Source organism: Gastrolobium bilobum, unplaced genomic scaffold (genome assembly GCF_033153095.1).
Source record: "Gastrolobium bilobum isolate Gb01-03AN ecotype WA unplaced genomic scaffold, APGP_CSIRO_Gbil_v1 utg10474, whole genome shotgun sequence".
In the NCBI taxonomy this organism is placed as follows: Eukaryota; Viridiplantae; Streptophyta; class Magnoliopsida; order Fabales; family Fabaceae; genus Gastrolobium; species Gastrolobium bilobum.
The window spans coordinates 318923-341329 of NW_026897746.1; the positions used below are offsets into that span (position 1 = coordinate 318923).

Here is a 22407-nt window from a genome sequence, read left to right on the forward strand (position 1 = left end):
TGTTACGATTTCGGGGGTTTCCTTACTTACTTTGCTTCTCTCATTCAATGCTCTGTTTTCCCAAATAGCAACTAACACAACCCAACCCAACCCCAACTTGTTCTTCTTCAGATTCCATGCTTCATTTTCTTTTCTTTTTTTCTTTTTTATTATTATTATTATTATTTATATCTCTTGAAGCATTTATTTAATTATTTTTTAACTTTTTCAGAATTGCTTTTGGCTTTTTAGGGGGGTTTTAATTGCTTGCTCTGTTTTCAATGTTACAGAGTAGAGAGTGTGTGAAGTGAAATGAAATGAATGGTGAAAAACTCTAAAAAAGGGGGAAATTTTTTGTTTTTGGGGGGCAGAGCACTCTGTGTGCACTGCCAGGGTGGGTTTGAGAGCTGAGATGTGTGAGTGGGGTTTGGAGGGGGGGTTTTTGCGGAAAATGGGCACGTTTTGCGGTGTTATTTACTGAAACTGCCATTGTTCGGTGTGCATTTTCTCTTTCCTATTAATCATATATCCGTTTTTGGCTTTGGCATTTTGTATTTGAGGATAACATATAAAATATGAGAAAAGTATTTGGGAAGACGGTGGGTGTTACTTTTGCAATTGCAACCGTGACCTGCCCTACTGTTATATTACAACCACTGTTTTATATTACAAACCACCCCTAGCCCCGAAAATATTTTCAGTAATACGGGGAGCATTGAATGTTAAGTATATCCTTTATTAAATATTGAAAAAGAGAATATAATTATAATATTAAAAAAGTATTTATCATTTTAAATAATATAATTTTATGTCATTTTGAATAAAATCATGTTATTCTGGTGTATTTTTTATTTTTTTTATTTTTTATTTTTTATAAAATTATGAAAAAAAGAAAATGCAGGAGAGAATATAAAAACATATCAAAATAATATAATTTCATTAAAAATGACATAAAATTATATCATTTAAATCACAAATATTTTTTTTCATAATAATATTTTTGTCTTTATAATTATTTTTTCTCATATTTCTTTCTCAAGTGAGCAGGTACTCTCGTAGCACTAAAAAAGTGCTCTCCTCACCCATCCTCAAGAGATTTTTTAAACTTTTAGTCCTTCAAAATCAACATCTAACCAAATATTATTAAAAGAGGAATTGAACTAATGAATATTATTATTATATTTATGTTTTCTCTTAATTATATGAATAATATTTTTTATTTGTTTGACCATTTTATTTGTTATATCCCTTATTTATTAAGAGAAAAATTATATTATTCTGAGTAAAATTGATTAAATTTAAATTTTGTGTTTTAAACATAAAAGTTAAATTACTGAATAATTAAAATTATATTTTTGTTTAGATCAATTTAATTTTAAATTGAGTCAAAACAAATTAATTTAATGCATTTTAGAATGAAACACCAGTTAGTCAAACGTATCATCTAACATAAATTGAACCTCTGTGCTCAAATTTTTATTATAATTGTTTTTTTAAAAGTTATGACATTATAGGTGATATTGTGGGATTTTCTAGTTCGGGAGACCCCTGATTCGACCTTAGGTCTAGGCCAGTGGAATAAGAAAATTACCCCGAGAGGTAAATGTGCCTTACCAGACAGACATGTGTCGTTATGTTTTTGGCAACTCATTGACTTAAGAATGATATAACTGATTATGCAGACAGTTTTATTTGATTTTTATGATGAAAATATCATGCAGATGAGCCCCAGCAACAACATATTAATCATTTCGGAGTCAACGCTGTTTTCGGAAGTGCGTATGCAATTATACATCTTTGGTCTGCTCCGATTTTTATACTTATTTATGTTTATTTTGTAGAAAAGGGAAAGGGGGAAAATAAGAAGGAAAAACAAGTAACCGTGGGGAAATTAGTAGTTTAAATTTACACAGCCAATTACAAGTAAACTATGAAGGAATTTCTCTGTTGTCTTTTTAGCATATAGGCATTATGCCCTTTGTTTCTTTTCAGCAGATACCTATCACATAGACAGTGAATCCAATTTATGCTCAATTATTATACAGACATTCACCTCTCATATATATATATATATATATATATATATAAGAATGGATTTTGTAGGGGAGTAGATCCTCTTATATATTATTTAACATAATCATATTATGTAAGAGGATTCTAACTAACCCAATGGTGCAGCTCAGTTGGTTCCTTGGCGTTGAGTTAGTGGGGTTGGACATGTGTTCGATTCCCCTGAATGCATTCTTGGGAGGGGGCTGAACCTTTAGCCATCACTGACCCCCGCACTCCGGATTAGTCCCATAGCCGGCTCAAAGAGTCGAAGCTTGTGGGGATACCGGAGGGAGCCAACTCGCCTCAAAGAGGTAATTAGGGTTGGGTAACTCCAAAAAAAAAAAAAAAAAAGAGGATTCTAACTATACAAGGGTGGATCAATGATAATAATGAAAAAAAGAAAAAAAATATTGGAATAAAAAATCATAAAATTATAGCAATTGATTTGTTAACGATGGTTAAAATCCTCAAAAACATATGAGAGGATATAAGTAGTGTTGGCAAAACGGGCCAACCCGACCCAACCCGCGTTTAACCCGAAAAAATAAGCCGGGTTAGGGTTGGCTCGAAAAAATAAAATAAAAAAAATTAAATTTCATTTATGCTGTAACTTCTAATTTTTTTTTCTAAATTATTAATTCATTCAATACAAAGACATTATACAGATAAACCATAGAAAATTTCTTTTTCATTTGGACTTGGACTTATTGACAGTTGACACCTCATTCACACGGTCACACATACTATAAAAAAGGTCCTTAATGCACGGTTTTGGACTTATTGGCAGCTGCAAGGTATTTTCATTTGGGTTTTTGAATTGGGATTTTAGGTTTTAGCTTTCTACTTTACCTTCATTAATTTTTATACTTTTATATTATAAAAACCATAACCCGCGAGCTAACCCGTTTGACCCGTGGGTTGGCTCGATTTTTTTCGAGCTGAAACGAGTCAGGCTGACTCGAGTTACTAACTCATTTTTCCTAATCCAACCCGGCTCATTTTAGCCGGGTTACGAGCCAACCCGATGGGTTGGCTCATTTTTGCCGAGCCTAGATATAAGTTTGAATCTCATTTTTATCATTTTATATATAAAAAGGGGAAAATATTTATCATTTTAAAGGATATAATCTTTTGTCATTTTAGATCCTAACCGTTGATTTCCGTCCATCAACGATTATAATTTATTGGGTCAAATTTATTATTAATTAATTAATAATTTTGACCCAATGAATTATAACCGTTGATTTACAAAAATCAACGGTTGAAATCTAAAATGATAAAAGATTATATCATATAAAAGGAAAAATGTTTTTCCCATAAAAAAAAGTATGGATCTAACAACCCTTTTATCAAATTTATTTTTCTATAATCGAAAGTTTAAGGGTATTCGTACTCTTCATTATTTACTTTTGTGAAATTCAATTTTACTAAGGGCATGTTTGGTGTACAATATAAGATAAAGTTTGATAGTATAAGGCCTGATTAAATTTTAATATTATCCAATATTTGGCATGATATTGTACAAGATAATATATAGTATAAGATAATAATCATCCAGTGTTTGGTAATGCACTGTATAATATTAGATAGGATAAAAATAAATATTTTTGACAAAAATACCATTTAATAAAGAATTTATATAATTATTTTAAATATGTCATATAATATTAATTTTTATAAAAATCTATTGATCGGTGTGTTTAAAAAATAAATTTTTATAAAAATAAAAATCTCTAATATTTTAAAAATTAATATATTACAAAAATTATTTTTTTTATATATTAAACTTAAGAATTGCACCGGTCAACGATATTAATTATCAACCCTTTATCAGACCTAATCACACTCCCCTTAGGCCTGATTAAATTATATATTATTTTGATGTATTAATAAATTCTATTGTATAAGCTTATATTATACAATGGTTATACCAAATAATGAAAAATATCATAACGTATAATATAAGCTTATACTATCAGACCTTATACATCACATCAAATTGGCACTAAGGGCTTATACTATCAGGTCTTAAGCGATACAGCATATCTTTGGTACTACAATAATAGGCATTCTTTTACTAAAAGTATGAAAAAGTGGAACTTAGGTGGCATTAATCATAAATACAAGGGAAGAATATGTAAAGTTAGTTATATTTTTTTTCTTACAACTTCAATAAATAATGTACGTAATCTTTTCTTTTCAGTACTATGGAGTTGGTTAAGTATATCCCCAATAGTTTGACTTCCACTCAGGTTCTCTTACTACAAGCAATTCTATCTATAAATAGTTGGTTAAGTCTCTTAAGTACATACTTTCTGAACCCTATTATTTTAGCTATTAGTTGCACACACCATGTCTTTCGGCCTTGAGCCTCTTCGTGCATAGTGATCTATCACCTATTGCGATGTTTCTTCCATAAACTCTTGCGAGCATACAAATCTCTTATCAATTACGACCATACGATCTACATTCATGATCCCCTCGGATGAATCATGATTATTTTTATTTTTGTCATTGGAAAAGTTTAATGAAACATATAATAATCTATAGACCAAAAATATATATATATAATAATCTAAATATTCTATTAAATATAATTACTTTCAATCATGCAAGTGAAATAAAACGTTTCATATATAGTTATAGAATTGTTTGATAATTACTTATTTCAAGCGAATGATAACATCCCCAACAAAATCTCATTATCGTACATAAACATTGCGGGACAACGACCAAAATGCCACACTATTCACAAAAAATTACTTGAATGCCACAGATCAGAATTTTTTCCCAAAATGCACATCACCTAACTCGCTACAACACCTGACGAATTAGGTGTGCACACATGGCAGCAGGTTCATGGCCGCGTAAGCCGCTGCACAGTGCAACAAGATTACGTGGCAGACAGCTTCTGCCCTAGCCTGCCACGCGACCTAAAATGCTAAGCAGCTTGGCGTGTTACTTGTCAGCTTTTCTGACACATGTCAAACTTGTTATGTTGCATAGCATATTATGTGACTCATTGTGCTGCATAGCATGTTACATGTTAGCTTTTATGACACATGGCCATACTCACTATGTTGAATAGCATATTATGTGTAAGCAGCCCATCAGTCCAGCGCTTTTGGTTTTATAAATTCACCACTTCCCTTCACATTTCATGCATGAGTGTGGTTGCTTTTTGTTTCTGTTCAGTTAATTTCTATTGTCTTCTTTTTTTTTTTTTACTTCTCATTTCTCACTCTTGTTAATAAATAGTCATCCAAAGTTGCATTTTGTTCTTTTTTGCACTCAAATTTTCAAAATGAGTAGTGACAATGATTCATTAATTGTCTTAGTCTATTACAATGGGAGGAAATATTTTAGTCATAATGGACAAGTTTTTGAAGGAGATACAAAAGTATTTAGCATGAGCCCGCGATGTAGCTTTAAACTGAAGAAGACAATATACAAAAAATTGAGATTACAATGTGGTCAAACTTTGTCTCACTTGACTTCTCAATGCGCCTCGGGTAAAGAAAGTTGGGTTCCGGTGGAGATTGTGTTGAGGATGAAGATGTCGCCTTAATAGTAGATGCATTTTGAATGCATCCAGACTCCACATTTATTGAGCTATATGCGGAAGTAGACTCCAATGGACAGTCCAATAGTCAACGTTTTGACCCTTCCATTCAGTCGATCGACATGAATAGAGAGTCATTAGTGATTCTTGAAGATAGATATATGTCACCCCTATAACCAGTACTAATGTTACACTATTTCCATCCTACCCAAGAAGAGTATGCTCCTACGTGTTGTACAGACAGCTTAGACGACTATACGGATAAAGGGGTTATTCCTAAAAGTGACTCATTAGAGATCGATGTGGAGGGGCGATTTCGATTCATATCCGTCCATTGCCATGTGTCATTCGATTCCTTCACCGGATATTGTTGGAGAGCACGACCCACCAGTGGCAGGTTAGTAACTGAAAATCATGAAATTAATTGAATATTATATTTGACTAGCAATGTTGAACGATTGTGGAGAATATGTGCTAATACGAGAGTAAAGAGTGTTCCATTTTGGTCTCAAATAAGTCACTATACAGCTAGCAATTAAGCACACACAGATCATGAGTTGCCGGCAATAGATGGAGCACAAGTATCTAACTGGCAAATGGGTCAAGAAGTGGTGGCAATATTAGGCAGGCACTCAATAGAAGGATCGGGAATCGACTACCTGTAACCAAAATGTCTGAGGACCTTGTCAGGCTACTGGTAGACAACAATATGATAGTATAACATGGTAACCCACGTATGACATCCAAGCAATCTCGTGCCTACGTATAACATCCAGGCGGTGCCGAATCCTGGGCATGTTGGCGCTTTATGCTGACGCCAATCGTACGCATTAAATTTGCAAAATACAAAAGTTGACAATTAGAAACAATAGTAGCAAACAAAATTTACATATGTAATGAGAATTACATACCTGTGACCATATATTGCCTCTTAGTCTACCACGATCGGGACCCAAGGAGAGATCCTCTGCAATCGGGTCCACGCCCACAGCTGAAGAAACAATACATACCCACCCATCTCTGAGTGTGTTATGTCTGTAATGGCTGATAACTCACGGTATAGGCGGGAAAATACGTTGAACCCCAACTAAAAGTGGAAAATCATCTAAGAATAGTAAAAATTGAGCGGGCACAAAACTAGAGGCAATCTCCACAAAGAGCATCCCTCATAAGATGCGCATGATCAACACGCGCATGTACCTAATGCGTTGTGCCTCCGCCCCAACATGCGGACCATAATGATCAAAGCGTTGACGCAACCACCGAAGGCTCACCTGACCACCCATCATGTCACGATCTGTTTCTCGCTGAATTCTTAGGTTTTCGGCTATTAATTTTCGCCATTCATACTGTCCAGCACGACCGGAGATAACGTCACCATCTATGGGGAAAACCCAACATATGGTGTACATCCTCTAGGATGATCGTCATCTCACGATGCACCATATGAAATGCCTGTGACTCAGGCCGCCAACGCTCGACAAGCGCGAAAATAAGAGCATGGTCAATATGAAACAATAAAAATGAGTGATTTTTTCAAATTAATACAATTAATCCATTTGAATAAAAAGAGCAATAAATGAATATTTACATCGTGGTTGCGCAGCCTCGCAACATGAAAGAATCCAGCCTGCCTCAAGTATGGCTCGATGTCCTCAGGTATGTTCAACGGGTCATGTGTGGCAGCATGTTTGATATTGAGTCGTCGATCGCCCTGGTCATTCCACACATATGTGGAGATGTGTTTCTCCTGTAATGTCAGGAGAAATGTATGAATAGGGTCCGGTATAATGACACTACGAGGAGATCCTGGGGAGCCAGGAGGTGGATGCTTATGCCGCTCACGGGGCCATGAACCAATCAGTGAGTTAGGCGGGGAATCGAGCAGAAAATCCATGAATCTATTTCAAAATATTTTACAAATAATTAATTAATAGTTCTAAAATAATTTATATGAACATAAAGTAAATTATAATAAATTAATTAACAGACGTAAATTACATGAAATTAATTAACAATCCTAAAAATAATTAATTAACAGTTCTAAAATAATTTAAATTAATACAAAGTAAATTAAATTAATTAATAGATATAAATTAAATTAAATTCATTAACACTCCTAAATTAAATTAAATTACTTAAAAATTAAAAAATAATTTAACTTAACAAAAACTAAACTAAACTAAATTAATTATCACTCCTACATTAAATTAAATTAATTAACAGACATAAATTAAATTAAATCAATTAACAGATATAAATTAAATTTAATTCATCAACAATCTTAAATTAAATTAAATTACTTAAAAGTTCAAAAATAATTTAACTTAATATAAACTAAATTAAATTAATTAACACTCCTAGATTAAATAAAATGAATTATCAGAGATAAATTAAATCTAATTCATTAACACTTTTAATTAAATTAAATTACTTAACAGTTCAAAAATAATTGAAATTAACATAAACTAAATTGAATTAAATTAAGTAAAAATCCTAAATTAAATTAACAATCCTAAATTAAATTAATTAACATACATAAATTAAATTAAATTAATTAACATACATAAATTAAATTAAATTAATTTAACTTAATTTATTTAAAACTAAAATATTCAAAACAATGTTAATTTTTCTTAAATCATTTTATTTCAAAATATAAAATTTAATAATTAAAATTATCCTATAATTTATTTACACTAACTCATTCAAGAAATCACCTATCCTAGAGTTTAATTCCTACACTAGCAAATTAATTAATATCTAAATATGTCATCTATCCTTGGATTTAATTCCTAACTAATAAAAAATATTGTCTAATCTATCATATAAAATAACAACTTTTAGTCCACCATAAAAAAATAAAAAAATAATAGCTTTTAAATTTAAAACATTAAACTAAATTGTAGTAAAAAAATTAAAATTAAAACTAACCTAAAAGGGGAGGGGAACCGGTTGAAGAGGGGGGACCGATTTTATAGTGGTGGGGACCACTAAAAACGCTCCGAGGACATTTGTCCCTGTTGTGACACGTGTCACACATGGATTGCGTGGCGCTGCGGTGGCCACATAAGATGCTACGCTGCCCAGCGAGTTTGCCACATGTCAGACACGTAACACGGTAAGCTGCCTAGCATTTTAGGTCGCGTGACAGGTTGGGGTAGAAACTATCTGCCACGTAGGGGTGTTGGAAGCAAAATAATCTGATCCAATCTCTTTGAATTGATCATGTAATCGTCCATTCGGTTTAGATTTTTTTTCAAATCCAATCCTATCCAATCCAATTTTTTTGGTTTGGATTGAATCTGTTTTCGATTTTTGAAAAGTTTAAAATTTATTTCATGATTATTATGTAAATAACATATCTTTTGTATATATTAGCTTTGTAAAGTTTTTATTTTTTTGAAATACAGAAACATCTATAAACGATAATATAATTATTTTTTTGGGCAATGAGATATGAAGCTCTACACAAATAAAATTTTGCTTATGCAATGTGGCTAGGCTTTTTTCTTGGGTTAATGGTTCTTGGGTTTAGAACTTTTTGGGCTATGATTGGGGAAGACCCAAGTAGAAAGAGAAAAATTAATATATTGGATCGATTTTTATCAACCAATCCGAAAATCGATCCAATCCAATTAAAAGCTGCTTTTTTTTTTAATTTTTGGTTTATTCGATTATCGATTTTTTGGTTCGGTTACTGCGGTTTGAATCGGTTGATGAACACACATACTGCCACGTAATCTCGCTGCACTGTGTAATGGCTTACGTGGCCATGAATCTGCTGCCACGTGTGCATACCTAACTCGCTAGGTGTTGTAGCGAGTTAGGTGACGTTAGAGGTGTAAATGGGCCAGTCTGGCCTGGCCTGGCCTACAGCTCGGTCTACGTTGAAAAGTAGAGTAGACTTAGGCTTATATGAAAGCCTTTTTAACAAATAGGCCGTAGGCCAATTTTGTCAAGCCTGACCTAAAGCCCTGTAGGCTGGCCTATTTAATTTTTTTTTAAAAAATAAAATAAAATATTTATTTTAGGTGGCAATTAGTACCAACCTTGTCTCGATGGTAGTTTAAAGATATTTCAATTAATGATATTCTCTTGTAGATTTTATTTCAGCTTTGGTTGACTTAGTAATTGTATTTTTTTTATTTTTCCCATTTCTTTGACTCTATTCCTCTCTGATATACATTATAGAGCTGAGATATTATGTTGACTCTTTCTTGTTTGTCATTTTTTATTTCTTATGAGAAGTACTAGTGCATGCATGAATGGAACTTTGCTGAGTATATTTTTTTAGTTTTTTTTTTACTATTGTAAAATTTTTAATGCTCACTAGTGAAATTTATATCTCGTGTAAAAAAATGCAGCAATCTATGAACACGTTAATGACTTGTAATGTTAAGCGAATATTTTAAAAATTGTTAAATTTTTTTTAAAAAGATATCACGAGGGAGGCCTACAAGGCTTGCAGGCCATATTAGGCTATCTAATTTTTAAAAATAGGCCAGACTTGGCCTATAAATAAAGCCTTTAGTAGGCCGGATAGACTGATTATTTTTTTACGTAAGTTTAGGTCAGGAAGGCCAAAGCCCAGCCCAGCCCATTTACACCCCTAGCTACCTGATGTTTTGGAAGAAAAAAAAACTTATCCATGACATAATTGTTTTTGAATAATGTGACATTTTGATTGTTGTGTCTGACGCATTGCGCTACCTCTTCTTCCTCACAACGCAAACCAATCCAGGATCCCAATCTATCTTCATGGCATGGCAGCACACAATGAATTTATGAGGGGGAAGAAAAACAAAAAACATATAAGCTCCTTCTTAAAAGCTGTAGATGCACCGAAAGACAGCTAATAACATAAAAGATCATAGATCAAACTGCTTGGTCAAACCCATGCAATGTTCAAAATAACTCTATTATAAGATAGTCACATTAAAATGTTTGCTTCATTTTGCCTAGACTGGAAAACCTGATGCCCCTGCATATAGCAATTAACAGCAGTAGGATGGTTTGGGGATTGATTTCTGCCAGAGTCTCAGGCCTCAGATTTTATTGTGCCAGGTTCAAACCATGTCGCAAATGTGGAGCACTAGTGTGACCCTGCTCAGAATCTTTTTACATGTAAAAGGAAGTATGATTAGTAACCAAAAAAGAAAAAAAGAAAAACCACATAAACTTCAAAATCGCAATTATAACTTATGTTAAACCCTTAGGGGTACAAAAGTGTAATTGTGCAAGCGAATATATTATCATTGATAAATGATTAAGAAAAAATTCAAATATATATATATATAAAGCTTCTACCGGATTGCTGTGGATTAAAATTCTTCAAATTGGAAATAAAAGGTGCACCAGTTGGTCTCTGGCTACTAGCCCATAAATTATTGCTTAGCCCTGGCCAGAATGATACTGACCCTGGGACAAGTTCTCTTGACCAAAAAAAGAGGTAGATCATTTGACATTGGTGTCAAATTTTAAATTTGGCACCTCATCTGAGAACCGTTAGATTCAAAAAGATCAATGGTGTCACATGCTTACAAATCAGAGTCGTTGATCTTTTTTGATCTAACGGCTCTCAAATAAGGTGTCAAACTTCAAATTTGACAATGATCCTACCTCCCAAAAAAATTATGCACCCTGTCTCCTACTTCGTTTCCAGGCATAGATAACCCAGCCCAAATTTTCCAGCAGATAACTATTTATAAGAAGGCCTACTGAATCAAGAAAGATCAACAAAAAGTTTCTGCAAATATTATGCTGTCCAAAAACACACCTCTGAGCAACTATCATTTACTCCTGGAATTTAATAAAAAAAAAAATTAGCTGATAGAAGAGTTTTTGAAAGATATGAAAGGATAACAATAACTGATATCTCATGCAAGATGCCATACTCAATCACCAGGGCACAACAGTGAAATGCAAGCAATTCACGCACACAAAACAATACAAGTTTTCGTGATGCAATACGATAATCATGGTGTTGCCAAATGAAATTGCAGAGTTAAAAGCAGCCATAAAGCTTTTTTCCTTGCAGTCCAGTTTAGAACATGCTTATAATGCAATGAAAAGAAATTTTGGAGCATTACTCATTGATCTAAAACACATGACTGGAAAGTGTAAGCCGAAGCACAGAGGCTCATCAGGTTATATATCCAACATTAAGGTTCTCGGGGTTCCTTCTTAAATAAAGAAATATATGGAGAAAAAATAATTAATGAAAAAAGGATTGCATTTCTGAGTTCCATAACCAGAAGTATTACCTGTGTCACAAGGTTGAATCACAGCTTATGTGCATAAACCATAATTTTTGGTTTCAAATACTTTTTATATATTCACATAATCACAGGTACAGGATGTTCTTCCTTACCTATACTAGTACTGCCATCCTAGCTCAGCATCGAAAAAGTACTAAAGGTTCAAAAGAAATTATCCTTCTCTGATAGTATATACTTACAAAAAGTATTCTTTCATCATGAAACAAGTCTCACCACCACTCAAAAATAAATAAATGAACAAAATAATGAAATATGTTGGCCTCCTTATTAGCTATATATACATATACAGCTAATATATATGTATATATAGCTAATACTCCCCCTTCAAAGTTTATATCCAATTGAAGGATTGGTGCACACGACTGACACAAGGAATCAAAATGGAAATATTTAAACAGGCTGTGACAATTTCCTAATCAGTCATACCAATGAATCTTAAGAAAGAAAGAAACACAATTATGAAATAGACATGCAAAATATCAAACATGTTTCCTACACATTTTTGCGTTGGAAAAAAACCAGAGTCATGCAAAAATGGGAAGAACTGCAAAGCTTCTATTTTGCATTGCCTATACACAGCATCATCTTTTCTATTTTACAAATGGGTGTTGTTCTAGTAATGGCATTCAATATTATCATCTGCGCTATGAAATACTTGTAACCCTTTGTTTAAAACTAATTAATCCTATAATTTATCATCCTCGAGACATTTGACAATTGCAAATCAATTACGGCAACTGGCAGTAATTCTTAAAAAATAAAAGCAAACTTATCCAAATCAATTAATTGCAAAATCATAACCAGTAAACATCCCAAAGAGCAAACTTATCCAAAACATCCACGGTATCAAATTTTTCCCTTTGAGTTCTGTGTGTACACATATACTTCAACAACAACTATAAAAAGAGGTTCGCCACAAAAACCCATCACCGGCTCTATTCATACCTTGCAGTTCCATATTCATCTGGCATCCACATGGATATAACTTGAACTTGAAGTAACCCATTTTTAATACCAAACCCAAAATTAACCGAGTATAATCTACTTACATAAATCACTTACACGACTCAAATTGTCAGTACAAGAAACCCTCCCCCTTCATTTTCCATAGACTACTAAGGGAAGGTAGACGTACATGACACTAATTTCATATTGGTATGCCAAGAATTCATACTCTCACTTCCTAATTCGTTCTTTCTGTTTAGTCAATTAGTTACTGCTTCGCCATTAATATTGAAGCAAATACTAGCAGACGGGGAAGATGAAACGACAACCAAAAACGAAATTGTAAAATCAAAATATGCACAATTCACCTAAGCTGAAATTTGCTCACTTCTTAGAGAAATGGGAGGAGGCAAAACAAACACAACTCAATTACCACTCCTTTTTCGTTCTACTATTATTATTGCTTTCTCTCATTACACGTGGCGTTTGCGCTACATGGCTAATACTGATATTACGGAAGAATAAAGAAGAAAGAAAGGATGCAGCTATTGAGATGCACTTTGCTGCTACAAACCATGACAGATAGCTTTTAGTTATTCTGTTTGTTAAGTTTGTTAGGTTTTTGAAGTTTCCCACTTCTTTTTAGTTAGTTAAGTGTTTGTTATTTTTGGTTACTCTGTTGATAGGGTAATGTATTCATATATATATAGGACCAATTGTAACTTTCAGATTCATTCAATGAAATCATGAGCAAAGCTCCTTCTCCCTGTTTCTGCATTTTCAAAATGGTATCAGAGCTCTCATAGAGCTCTGGTACTCAGCTTCTAGATTTTTCTTTCGGTTTTCTTCTTTTCTTCTTTTCTGCCATGGATCATGCAAATCCTGGTATGGATTTTAATACAAATCCGTCAAATCCTCTATTCCTCCATCCAAGTGAAAATCCATCGTTGATTCTGGTGAATCCGCCATTAACAGGAAATAACTATCATACCTAGGCTCGTTCAATGACCGTAGCACTTCTGTCCAAAAACAAGGTAGGATTCGTTGATGGAAGCATTATCACTCCTCCACAAAATGATGCAAGTTTTTCTCAGTGGCAACGATGCAATACCATGGTGATAACCTGGATTCATCGTTCTATATCAGAATCCATTTCAAAGTCCATAATCTGGATAGAAAAGGCGCGTGATGTGTGGCTAGATCTACAAGAGCGTTTTTCTCAATCTGATGTGTTTCGAATCTCAGATCTACAGGAAGAGATCTATAAGCTGCATCAAGGAGATTGCAGCGTGTCTGAATTCTACACAGAACTGAAGGCTATGTGGGATGAGCTTGAGAATTTGAAGCCACTGCCTGCATGTAGTTGTTTTCCTCCCTGCACTTGCGGTGCTTTTAGCAGAATGCGAGCTTACCGTGATAGAGATCACATGATTCGTTTTCTGAAAGGATTAACTAAACAATACGCTGCGGTTCGATCTCAGATTATGTTGATAGATCCATTACCGAATGTTAATCGTGCTTTCTCCATGGTGTCACAACAGGAGAGGCAATTTGGTGCTGATAATGGAGGAAATACTGGAAATAATTCATAGCCATTTGTTGCATTCAACAATAGCAACAATGCTGTTGTAAATGATACTCGTAGCAATAACAACTTTACTGGAAACGATATGCGTAGAAGTTTCAACAATTTCCATAGTCCAGGAAGAAATGGCAGAGGACGTGGTAGATATGGAGGAAGAGGAAATTGAATTTGTACTCACTGTGGAAGGACGAATCACACTATTGAGACATGCTACCAACTTCATGGATATCCACCTAGATTTCGCACCAGATATCCTCAATCTAGTGCCAACGCTGTTGTCCAGGACAATGTGATGAATAATACTCAATCTGGCATGACTACCAGAAATGAGTTGAATTCTGGCAATTTCCCACAAGAACAATACCAACACCTGGTTTCTCTTCTGCACAATTCTCATAACTCTAATGCAGCAGCAACACAACCTGCACAACCTGCATCCAATGCCAATACTGTTCTTGGTCACGCTGTGAATATTACACAGATTGCAAACACACACACACAGATCCCTCAGGTAGTTTCCATACAAAGTGGGTGATAGATACTGGTGCAACTGACCATATATCTCATGAACCTTTATTCTTTTGCTCCCTCCATAAAATTGAACCTATATGTGTTATGCTTCCAAATGCATCACATGTTATATGCCACTTTGCTGGTACTGTTTGATTGTTGCCCAACCTCACCTTAATTGATGTTTTATTTGTACCAGAATTTTATGTGAATTTAGTATCTGTTTCCAAACTGATTCACACCCTTAAGTGCCATCTGACTTTTCGTGATGATTGGTGTCTCGTTTCACAGAATCCTTCCCAGGAGATGATTGGTATAGCTAGACAGCAGCAAGGTCTCTATGTGATAATAAATGAGGATGGCATCTTGAAGAATAAGGACCTACCATTTACATCTGTAACCCATTACAGTAATAATGCCTCTACTGTATCAGAATCCAGTCTTGATGAGTCTGTTCTATGGCATAGAAGATTAGGCCATGTGTCGAATCATATTTTGCACACTATGTCATCTCTTTTTCCTTCAGTTTCTTGTACTCAATACATACAACCTTGTGACTCTTGCCATTTAGCTAAGCAAAGGAAATTACCATTTACTTCTAGTACCTCTGTCAATAATCATATTTTTGAAATCTTGCATGCTGACATTTGGGGGCCATTTCATATACCATCAATCTACGGTCACAAATATTTTTTAACTTTGGTGGATGATTTCTCACGATTTACTTGGGTTGTTTTGATGAAGCATAAGGGTGAAACACGTAGCCATATCCATAACTTTCATTCACTAATTGCCAATCAGTTTGGTACCTCTATTAAAATCCTAAGGAGTGATAATGGAAAGGAGTTTTTAATAGCTGATTTCTTTAAATCAAAGGGAATAATCCATCAGACCAGTTGCGTTGAAACACCCCAACAAAATGCCATTGTGGAACGAAAACATCAGCACTTACTTAATGTGGCTCGTGCCTTAATGTTCCAAGCTTCTCTTCCTCTCAATATGTGGTCTTTTGTTGTGAATCATGCTGTTCACTTTATAAATCGTGTGTGTACTCCTCTGTTGAACAATTTGACCCCATATGAGAAACTTTATGGCACACCCCCTTCCTTGGTTCATTTACGTGTCTTTGGATGCTTATCTTTTGCCTCTACACACTCATCCCACCGTACCAAATTTTCTCCACGTGCTAGTAAAGGAGTTTTTGTTGGTTATAAAGATGGAACTAAAGGATTTTTGATATATGATTTGGCTTCTCATGCATTCTTGGTTTCACGCAATGTTGCCTTCTATGAGCATATTTTCCCATTCAAACAAATACCTCATTCTGTACCTCCGGTTATACCAACTTTGTCACGTACTCTTCATGATTTTCCTGATTTCTATGATTTGGTTTTCCCACTTACTGATCCATCCAGTGTCCCCATTAATTCCAATACCTCAGATACTTCTTCCAATCCTACTTCCATCACCTCCAATTCCCCAAACACCACACCCGTTGAGTCAGAGACTGTTATTCCTCCCACTCACACTACCCTTCGTCGTTCCTCTCGAACCCGTGGTCCTCCTTGCTACCTCATTGATTATCATCATGGTCTTTCTGCTGTCACACACACTCAATCATCTCCAGGTACTTCACTTTATCCCTTATCTGATGTTATTTCATATACATCCTATTGCTCACCCTATAAATCTTTTTGCCTGAATTCCTCTACTCATATTGAGCCCCGAACTTATTCACAAGCTGTTGGTCATAAGGTTTGGCAGGATGCAATGCAGGTTGAGCTCAATGCTTTAAGCCATAATAAGACATGGTCCATTGTTGAGTTACCTCCCAATAAACAATCTATTGGTTGTAAGTGGGTCTATAAGATCAAGTTTCATTCTGATGGCACTATTGAGCGTTACAAAGCCAGGCTTGTGGCCAAAGGCTTCACGCACGCGTTTTCCCCTGTTGCTAAGCTCAACTCGGTTAGAACCCTTCTCGCCATTGCTGCGGTTAAAGGTTGGCACCTTGCCCAGCTTGATGTGAACAATGCATTCCTCCACAGTGATCTTCATGAGGAGGTCTATATGCAAGTTCCTCCTGGGTTACAAACCTCTCATCCTAACCTTGACTGCAAACTCCACAAATCCTTGTATGGATTGAAACAGGCGAGTCGTTAGTGGTATGCTAAGCTTTCATCAGCTTTGGTGTTGTTGGGTTATACACAAACCAATTCTGATCACTCTATCTTTGTTCGTCACACTCCATCAAGCTTCACAGTGTTGTTGGTTTACGTTGATGATATCGTTCTTTCCGGTGATTGTCTTAAGGAAATTAATAGAGTGAAGTCTTACCTTGACAGTGAGTTCAAGATCAAGGATTTAGGAAGTTTGAGGTATTTCCTAGGCTTGGAGGTTGCTCGTTCCAAGTCAGGTATCATTGTGAATCAAAGAAAATACACACTCGAGCTCCTTTCTGACGCTGGGTTGTTGGCTGCAAAATTTGTTTCTACTCCAATGGATCCCTCGTGCAGGTTATCTCGTGCGACTGGCTCCTCTCTCACTGACGCAACTCCTTATAGACGCCTTGTTGGTCGTTTACTCTATTTGACCACAACGCGTCCTGACATCTCATTTGCCGTTCAGCAACTCTCCCAATTTGTTTCATGCCCCACTGATGTTCATATGGGTGCTGCACTCCGAATTTTAAAGTATTTAAAAGGTAATCCAACCACTGGGTTATTCTTTTCAGCTACTTCTACTCTTCATTTTAGTGGTTTTGCTGATGCAGATTGGGCATGTTGCCCAGATACGCGCAAGTCTATCTCAGGGTATTGTGTGTTCATTGGTTCTTCCTTGGTCGCTTGGAGAGCTAAGAAACAGAACACCATTTCGCGTTCCTCTTCAGAAGCTGAGTACCGAGCTTTAGCAAGTCTCTCATGTGAGTTGCAATGGTTGCAATACCTGTTCATGGATTTGTGTATTCCATGGGCCAAGCCAGCTTCGGTCTTCTGCGATAACCGTTCAACAATCTATCTTGCTCACAATCCCACTTTTCATGAGCGTTCTAAGCATATCGAGATTGATTGCCATGTCACACGTGAGAAGATTTCTTCTGGTTTGCTTCGGCTTCTCCCAGTCAGTTCCGTTTCGCAACTTGCTGATATATTCACCAAACCCTTAGCTGGTCCTCGTTTTAGTTTTATCATGTCCAAGATTGGGCTTCTTAACATCCTGCGCCCATCTTGTGGGGGGGTATTATGGCAGACTAAAGAAGAAAGAAAGGATGCAGCTATTGAGATGCACTTTGCTGCTACAAACCATGACAGATAGCGTTTAGTTATTCTGTTTGTTAAGTTTGTTAGGTTTTTGAAGTTTCCCGCTTCTTTTTAGTTAGTTAAGTGTTTGTTATTTTTGGTTACTCTGTTAATAGGGTAATGTATTCATATATATATAGGACCAATTGTAACTTTCAGAATTATTCAATGAAATCATGAGCAAAGCTCCTTCTCCCTGTTTCTGCATTTTCAAGATGGGAAGAAAGATGAATGCAATTGTCTAGTGTATTAGGTTTCTCAAACTAGGTAATTTGATATAGTAGATTATTTTTGGATGTGGTGTGGTGTCTCTCAGGTTGGAGATTTTAAGCATAAGAAGATGTCTCTTAGAATAAAGGCAGTGGTAGATAAGTTTGTTGAAGAGTTGAAGGAAGCATTAGATGCTGATATACAGGATAGGATCATGAAGGACAGAGAGATGCAAAGTTATATTGAAGAACGTGAGCGAGAGGTTGCTGAGCGTGAAGCTGCTTGGAAGGCTGATCTTTCTCGTCGTGAGGTACTACCTACACACACATTTCTCTCAATTTCTTCATTTCTTTTTTTTTATAAAATAAAATAAAATTAATGTGCATTTTTGCATTTCCTTTACTGGATAGATGGGCAAAAGATAATAATGAAAAAAGAAGAAGCAACAAACCTGATCTCGTTTTTGTAAAATAGCATATATTTGTTACTGCTGGTTGAATATTCAACTTTTTGGGCTATTATAGCTGCACCCCCTCCACACATTGAGTATGGTTTTCTGTCATTTACATTTACAAGACTTTTTCTTTCTTTTTTTAAAGAAGGAATTGTTGATAGTCAAGTGGAATTAATTGTGTTCTTGATACGTTGGAAATGGAAGCTATGATCTCTGACTCCATCTGAGCTAGTTCCTGGTGGAGTGGAATTGATTATTTCTCATTTTTATTCATACTAATACTGAATAATTATTGAACTCTCTCCCCTTCAATGTTTTCTCATTTACAACCATTCAGCCAGTCACTGCTGAGAGAAGTTGAACCCAAATTATACTGTTACTCTTACTCTTACTGTAAGGTTATAGTCTATTCGCAATAACTCATCAAAAGTGCTAATGGTTGAAATGCTTTTTATGATTGATGAGATATAATGAGAGTACTGTTGCTCCTATTTTAGTTTGTTAGATAAAAGTTGTGTTATATTCCTTGTATCTGCTAAGCATTATAGTCATTGTGCATGATTATGGCTTAAATCAGTAGGTAGTTCCCAATTCATCTAAAAACGAACAAAATGGGAATGTTACCGTATTCTATTTTTAAATGCTTTTCTGTAGATTCTTGAACTTCTGTTTACTTTGCGATGTTTTATAATTTTGTTGAATTTGTTCCCTCAAACTTCTATTCACAAGGATGGGGGGCAACTGCACTATACAATATTTTTTCCTTCACTACTGTAATTTTTTAATCATGTCCCCCTCTCTGATAATTTTACACTCTATATGTGATTAAGTACGTATTTTGTACACCCTCCTAAAATTTTCTAGTTCTGTCTGTGGCATCCTATGATCATATGGATAAATTTAAAATGTTCAAGGAAGTAGAGAAAGGAGAAAGTAATATAAGTAACAATGCCAATATCACTTGACTTTACATTTGGTCTAGAATCTAGATGTAGCTCATTTTTTTTATTTCTGAATTGTGAGCATACATTACTTTGGTAAGTATCTGATATTACCTTGCAGGCCTGCTTTACTGAGAAATGATTGTATCCTGGATGAGTACTGATTTTCTTCTTTAGGTGAATAATTGACAAAGTGAAATGCAGTGAATTAATTTGAGGTTGATGGTACCAGATAGTTTGATATTGATGCAATTTTAATGAACTGCTTCTGAAATTGAAAAGAGAAAGCAGAGTGGGTTTTAGGCACTCACTAGTTATTATACGGATAAATGATTCTATAACTATCACAATCTGAATAAAAGATGCCTAATAGCCCCCAACTTGGTCTACTAAGTGTTTGATACATGATAAAACCCTTAAAGGGAGTGATGGCTCAACTAATGATTGTGTAACAAATCTAGAGTCTAGATATAAACAAAATAGCCTCTTGGAATTTAAAGCTAGACATAACAAGTATAACTGAAGAAGTTGCCTCATGGTAGCTTTTTAGAATTCAGAAAGAAAATCATGGAAAGCGAGAGAAAGTTAGAGAGAAGTTTCTGGAGCATTTATGTCATTGCATGTAAGAGAAAAGAGTAAAGTTAAATTTGTGTTCTGATACATGCTCCATAGCAATGAGTCACGAAGCATCTCATAACACTAATAAACTGAAATCAGTTATTTATCCTAACAATTAATGAGCCAAGCTCTACTGTACACAGGAGTACAGTAACGCGATACATCACTAAACCTAAAGGGAACTAAAGTAAAGTTACACTAATATTGCAAGAACAGAATAAATATGTAATTTGAAGAATGAAAATAAGAGTTAAGAAGTGATATAGTCAGCCTTTAGAATTTGAATTATGCCCTGATACCTTATCTTAAAGTTCAAATTCCATTTCCCTTTGAATCTGCCTTTGGTATTTTGTTGCAGTGATCGATGTTCTTGCATTCAATAATAAGATGCTCACCAGATGTACCTTTCTGCTGAATTGGTTTCTCCTTGCTCTCGACACAGCACTTATCTAATATTCAGTTCTGTGTAATAACTAATAATTTGCTTCACACACGTTCCAGGGAACCACTTTTTAATGTTTTGTAAATATTTGTGCTATATTACTAGTGAAGCAGAAATGTTGTTGCATTTTTAATAAATAAATAAATTGACTTAGCATTCTAAGAATATTTTTATTTATCATCCTGCTATTAGATAAAGTTTTTCCTGTTTAGTGCTCCTCAATTTTTTATTTTTTTTGTTCCAGGCAGAGATTGCTCGTCAAGAAGCAAGGCTCAAGATGGAGAGAGACAATCTTGAGAAAGAGAAAAGCGTCTTGATGGGAACTGCATCAAATCAAGATAACCAAGATGGAGCTCTTGAAATTACAGTAAGCGGTGAAAAATACCGTTGCCTCAGATTTGCCAAGGCAAAAAAATGAGGCTTTGCCTGGGGTGACATGAAGGAAAAGTAAGTTCTACACTCCCCAACCCCAAATGGGGGCTAGTCCTGCTGAGCACTTGCATGCAATGCCAAGCTCAATTCATGTACATTTGTTGAAATTCAACTGTTTAGTTGTGGTTTATTATTCCTCTCAGATTTGAGAAAAGTGTTGGTAATTGCTCAATTGAATTGTTTATATGAAAATTTTCTGTCATGATATTGGTGCTTTTAGTTGAAAATGTTTGCAACTTATTTTTTTCATTGAAAAAAAAAATCATATACAAAGTTATAATACTTTCCACCTGGATGTAATAGTGAAGTTAAAAATAAGTTACAAGAATTTGAACATGTTGAAGGTTAGTTTCGAATTAAATTGTATTAAGAATTTTACAAATCAAACCAAATCAAAATGAGGATCGAATCAAACTAATCAAAATAATTAGTACACCATCGACTCGTTAAAAAGTAAAAACTTTGGATCCCTTTCTAGTAGGAAGAAGCATGGTTGTCTAATTCTTGTAACTTGTGACATGCAGGAAAAACCCAGTCTTGCTAGACTAGCTAGTACTATATCTGATCATTAAATCATATACTTGCGTGATGTTTTAATTCTTGATGCAAAAACTTCGGTACATGGGTGATGGGTAATTCACATTATAAAAGTGGTTAAAGTAATACTCATCGCAAAAAACTCACATCATGCTTAGAATAAGAAAGGCTTATGATTTGTAACTGACTAGGACATAGCTATGATAATACTATGGCTTTGAAACAGCACCTTAACGTAAGCTATTTAACTGAAATTTTTAAAACTTATTTTTTTAAAGAATTAATTCAACCCAAAATTATATTTTAAGCCCTTAGGTGAAATTATATATATATTATTTCCTTTAATATAGTTAGGTGCAGTATTGGATCCAGAAATTTTTGTAATAAGTGGCAAAAACTAAGATGGATTAACTAACATAAATACACTTTTGAGGAATAGGCTGACTATTAGAATTAATAGTTTGTTATTAGTAAAAAAAATATCATTTTATACATATAATAATAATAAATATCAAAGTTTGGAGAGGAGTGACTATTGACTGTCGCACCTCCGTGAGTTG

General features: G+C 34.7%; 1 protein-coding gene across 1 annotated transcript; it reads left to right on the forward strand.

Annotated features, from left to right (window-relative positions):
* Window positions 1–18533: 18533 nt before the first annotated feature.
* On the forward strand, window positions 18534–21518 carry LOC133309779 (uncharacterized). The gene is made up of 2 exons (XM_061510587.1): window positions 18534–18733; window positions 21123–21518. The coding sequence occupies exons 1-2, from the start codon at window positions 18554–18556 to the stop codon at window positions 21294–21296; spliced, it is 354 nt and encodes a 117-aa protein (XP_061366571.1). The 5' UTR covers window positions 18534–18553; the 3' UTR covers window positions 21297–21518.
* The last annotated feature ends 889 nt before the right edge of the window (window positions 21519–22407 follow it).

Bases quoted from the DNA above. Each gene is read 5' to 3' on its own strand.
- LOC133309779 (XM_061510587.1), top strand. From the start codon at position 18,554: ATGTCTCTTAGAATAAAGGCAGTGGTAGATAAGTTTGTTGAAGAGTTG. The intron at 18,734-21,122 runs GTACTACCTACA...TTTTTGTTCCAG, and splicing joins CTGATCTTTCTCGTCGTGAG to GCAGAGATTGCTCGTCAAGA.